Consider the following 4,963-nt stretch of genomic DNA (forward strand, 5'->3'; position numbering starts at 1 on the left):
GAAGAAGAAGAAGAAGAAGAAGAAGAAGAAGAAGAAGAAGAAGAAGAAGAAGAAGAAGAAGAAGAAGAAGAAGAAAGTGTTTTGGACTCTGGTGATGGTGTCTACATGCATGCTGCCTCTAGTCCTCTCCACCTGTTAGATTCTGTGTCCCATGGTGCTCTACGCGTCTTCCCTAACTCTTACTCCCGTACTCATCGTCGTACGCTGTATGAACCGGCAGGCTTGCCGTCACCAAGTCTACGTAGACAACTTCATTTGGATATTTTTCCACACGAGGCCATGCCGGTTAAACTGCCGGCACATTCATGTAATCTCCTCAAGCTGAACTCCAGCTGTTTTCATCTCCGGTCCACCAGGTGGCGCTCTCACCAGGCTCCGAGGGGTTTTACTGAGCTGGGGGGAAGAAAGCCTTCTCTTACTTTGCTCCATGGTCTTGGAATGACTTGCAAAACTTTATCTGGGCCCATTAAACGAATGTAAGGCCATGTTAAAATGTCACGCAACTCAAAAATGTAACTGCCCCATGTGACCTGTTCCTTTCTTCTATGTGTGATTTTTGTCTCTGCTAGATTTCTGTTTAAATTGTGACTGGTGTGCCGTCTCGGCCCGGTCTCCCTCGAAAAAGAGATTTCAATCTCAAGGGACTTCCTGGTTAAATAAAAATAAAAATGTGAGGCACAGAGGGAGGAAAAAGAGGGTTCATGGACGTTGTGTCCTCAACTAGAGAGAAAAATACTATTTGGTGAACTTTGTGCATTTCTGATTTCATCTGGTGACGGCACGTCTCTTCACGCGGCTCAGCTCACCTTTCCAGATCTGCAGTGTTCAGCAGCGAACTTGAACGCCTCGCGGACACACAGGACGTCCATCCCGTCCACCTGCGAGACGAAGAAGCAACGGCAAACGGGTCAAAACAAGCAGGGACGTTAAGCACTTTGCCATTACGCTTCACGAGACCTCAACAGCCTTTAGGTCCAAAACCAGCCGTTTGGACCATTGCGTCGATTTATTTTATTAAGATCCTAGTGCAGGTGTTAGACATATTTTAAAAAAAGAGAAAGAAATACTTTCAGATGACAGTTTTTGCTTCCCGTCCAGTGAAAACCATGCACCTCCAGATGTGTTGATGTTGACTGTTTTGGATAAACTGACAGTGTTCCTGTTAGGGACAGAGAGATGAATATCAGGCAGGTTGCAGATGATCTGGATCGCCGTTTTGATTGCCTGATAACCGATAAATTAAAAAGGGTTTTACTTTGGCTCTTAAGAAGGTATTTCATTTTCACTGTAAATGCATATTGGTAGTATGGCAATACCCTAGTACTACTACTTGAGTAAAATAAAGTCTTCAAAAAGCCCTTTTTTTTAGAGCTACATGGTTCTCACAGGACAGCGCCGCTCTAAACGAGATGATCTTACAGAATATGACTCATTGCTGTAATTACCCAACAATATTTAAAGGAGTTAATATGAGCACAACCTTGAACATCTTCAGCAGGAAAATACACTCTAATGCAGCAGGGATATTAACCCCGAAACATCAGACATGATAGGAAACCTCTTACGGGGAACATGTGTGTGCAGTATCATACATGAGCGTCAGACAGCTGTATGGAGGCTCACACCTGCAACTGCCAGGGCGGACCGTAAGCCTCGTCCTGTTCTAGTCTAGGTCCGTACGGGCCAGCTGCAGCGTACGGTCCAGAGGACACACTGCAGCTACCGCCCCAAGACCCCGAGGTTTGCCCCTGCTTCATGTCTGGGATGTGTGTGTCTCACTCTGATTCCTGGGATGAAGTCTCCTCTCTTGTAGTAGTCGGTGCTGGCAGACGCCCTCTCCACCGACGTCCCCATGCCGTACTGGTTGTTCTCGCAGGTGAAGATGCACGGCAGCTTCCACAGGGCGGCCATGTTGAACGACTCAAACAGCTGACCCTGGTTTGAGCGGAGAGAACAGGCAGGGCTTGGGTTGAGCAAATGGTCTCCATGTTCCTTTATTCTGGGATTTTTAAGTGGCTCTGTGGGATATTTACCTGATTGGCTGCCCCGTCTCCGTAGAGGGCAACACACACCTGGTTGTTGCCTTGGTACTGGCAGGCCAGGGCGATGCCGGCTCCTAAAGGAACCTGGAAAATTCACAGCATTATCCAAATGTCTCGTGTCTTTGGTTCAGCCTCGGTCGACGCCAGTCTGCACAGAAAGTTTAAATTTGAGACACAAGAGGTTTAAAGCTTTGGAAAACTAGTTTAGGTTCACATCATCTGCACGTGCCAACGGTTCAGTTGTCCAATTCCTCATGGGTGCGACAGACACTTTAAATTATAAAGACTGCAGTTTATTCCTCCGATACAGGTGAAAGAGTTCACTTTGGTAGAAAATATTAAGGCTCAGCCCGTTAAGAGAGCTTAGTTCTCTATTATAAAAAATGTTTTCGTGAAATGTGAACATTCCTGTGCAGCATCATCCTTTTGTTGGCGTGCCATTCTTTTCTCAGCTCTCCTTAAAAAAACTAAAAAACAAAAGCCCCATGACATGGTGCTCTGTGAATGCTTTATATAGACCTCTCTCACCCTCTATCCTGGGCAAGAATGCGGAGGTAACCTCGCCCCTTATGACCTCATAGATTCCAGATTGATCCATCTGAGCTGACATTTTCTTCAAAGTGAAATTTTCATGCCATGGGACCTTTAACAGTCGATAGACAACATTTCCTGGGACCACAGAGAGCTATAGGAGGTGAGCACCACATACTATTTAGATGTATTTTGGCTGAACTACTCCTTTACAAACCAGGTTCATCGTAATGCCTTAAAATCTGGAGACACCTTATCGATGGTAGATAATAAATCACAACTAAACATGTGAAACATGCGCTGTGCGTTTGTTTACCTGTGCCCCCACGATGCCGTTGCCGCCGTAGAAACGCGGAGCGTACATGTGCATCGAGCCTCCCTTTCCTTTGGCCACGCCCCCTCTACGCCCTGAGGAGGGAGGAAGAGGAGCGACGGCTCAGCAGGCGTGTCAAAAAGCGACAAGTCATCCACTCAGACTTTAAAACTTCCCTCTCACCTGTGAGCTCGGCCAGGATCTCTTTGACGGCGATGCCGCGGGTGTACGTGTACCCGTGGGCGCGGTAGGCGGTGATCAGGTGATCCGAGGGGTTGATGGCCGCCTCGATGCCCACGGCACACGCTTCCTGCAGAAGAAGAAGAAGAAGAACATGGGTGTAACTCACAAAACAATCATTTGATGTAAGGAGTGAGGCTCCAGAGAGTAACAGCCTGGAAGAAGGGTGTTTTATGGTGAAATCCCCGAAGAAGGGTTTGATAATAGGAGTAATCCAATTCAGTAAAAATAGGGAGAAAGAGAAAGGAGACTTTATCTACTTTTTGCCAAGGGTTACACTGCAAGACACTGTGGACGGACTCAGCCCGTCCCTAATCTGGACCTTCCTGAGTGGTCTCACCTGTCCGTCATACAGGTGACAGAAGCCTCTGATGATCTTCTGTTTGTAGAGCTGATCAGCTTTCAGCTCCATGCGCCTCACGGTCTGCATGACGCGGTAATACTGCAGCCCCTGCTCCCGGGTCAGCTCCGCCTTCAGCGGGGGACCCTCCTCTAGACGGTGCACGTCGCATTTCTACGGAGAGAGACAACGGCCGGGAGAAATCTTTTTTAATTTATTAGTTTAGAAAACGGCTCCTGACCCGTGGTGTCTCCCAAAATGAAAATGGTGATTACTCACAGCTGAGTGTGTGTGTGGCGTTAAAAAACCCACCTTGATGTCAAAGGTCGCCTGAGATGTGAAGTCAGCGAAGGAGCGGGAAACCACGACTCTGGTACCCTGGTGACCAAAAAAAACTAAATATATTTTTACACACACACACACACGCGCACACGCACGCACGGCTGCCTTCCTCTTCACACACGGTGGAGGAAGGTAAGTGGGTCTAAGAGGTGTTGGTGATCATGTTTTTTTTGGGGGGGGGGGGGGGGGGGGGGGGGGGGGGGGGGGGGGGCCTGTGATGTCTGTGAAGTCAGTTACAGGGTGGGAGAATAACATCAGCTGAGTTAAAGCCAAAAAGCCTCGTATTCTCCAAGCACTTTAGTCGTCAAAAGTTGTGTATGGTACAAATATAACCGCCCCCCCCCCACCCTCCGCGCTTTCTCCGTTACCCCCCCCCCCCCTTCAGAGCGCAGCACACTGATCCAAAACCAAAAAGGTGGAGCTAGAAACACAGTCAGCGATTGGTGCAGACTGGTTTTCTGCATCGGCGATGAAAAGCTGGACGGAGCTCAGGAGTAAATATAAATAAAAATAAAAAAAATAAGATCTATCAGCTCCGTTCTCAGCACACGGCTGTCCAGGCTCTTACCACCCGATAACAACCCCCCCCCCCCTATAAAACACAGCTTTGTCTCTGTGTGATTTAAAAGTTTTGGGTCAAACAGAACAAGCATCTGAAGATGTTGGCAAGGGCTCAGGAAATCTGGGATTTCTGACATATTTAGACTAAACAATGAAGAACGTATGACTCCAGAAAAAATAACTAAAATAAGACGTTCATAGATAGAAATGAGTAATTGTTAGTTGCAGATGTAGTTTTTTAGAGTGAATGCATGAGACGATAAGAGGCGGGTGACGTGAGTTTGCAAAGGCAAGATTTTCCATGTCTGAAAGCTTCACTTTGTGATTTCATACATTTCCCAGAAATAAAAACCAATACATACAGTTTGGGGTCACCCAAAAATGTCCATTGGACTCCATTACAGACAGAATCCCAGCTGAGATCAGTTGCCTTGTTTTTTTAACCAGGGCAGTAATCAGATTACATTATGTGCTTACATCATTGCAAAAGGGTTGTTTAATGTTTTCTTAGTTGGTTTTTTTAAAATAATATCAGATTAGTAAACAAAATGTGCATTTGGAACATTGGATGAATGGTTGCTGATAATGGGAAAT

General features: G+C 46.7%; 2 protein-coding genes across 5 annotated transcripts in view; both read right to left on the reverse strand.

The window, feature by feature from the left end:
* LOC117937640 (acyl-coenzyme A thioesterase 9, mitochondrial-like) overlaps positions 1–4,963 on the reverse strand; it is a 32,012-nt gene that overhangs the window by 9,391 nt on the left and 17,658 nt on the right. The window lies entirely within an intron of this gene.
* The window catches only part of LOC117937632 (pyruvate dehydrogenase E1 component subunit alpha, somatic form, mitochondrial-like), a 6,858-nt gene continuing 2,653 nt past the window's right edge, over positions 759–4,963 (reverse strand). For all 4 annotated transcript variants that reach the window (XM_034861715.1, XM_034861716.1, XM_034861714.1 and 1 more), the window contains 7 exons: positions 3,779–3,844; positions 3,467–3,640; positions 3,070–3,196; positions 2,890–2,981; positions 2,034–2,126; positions 1,780–1,935; positions 759–878 (listed from right to left, as the gene is read on the reverse strand). In XM_034861715.1, coding sequence (XP_034717606.1) covers positions 798–878; positions 1,780–1,935; positions 2,034–2,126; positions 2,890–2,981; positions 3,070–3,196; positions 3,467–3,640; positions 3,779–3,844 — 789 coding nt within the window. In that variant the 3' untranslated portion in view covers positions 759–797. The remainder of the gene's footprint in view (positions 879–1,779; positions 1,936–2,033; positions 2,127–2,889; positions 2,982–3,069; positions 3,197–3,466; positions 3,641–3,778; positions 3,845–4,963) is intronic.

Source organism: Etheostoma cragini, chromosome 22, assembly GCF_013103735.1.
Source record: "Etheostoma cragini isolate CJK2018 chromosome 22, CSU_Ecrag_1.0, whole genome shotgun sequence".
NCBI lineage: Eukaryota > Metazoa > Chordata > Actinopteri > Perciformes > Percidae > Etheostoma > Etheostoma cragini.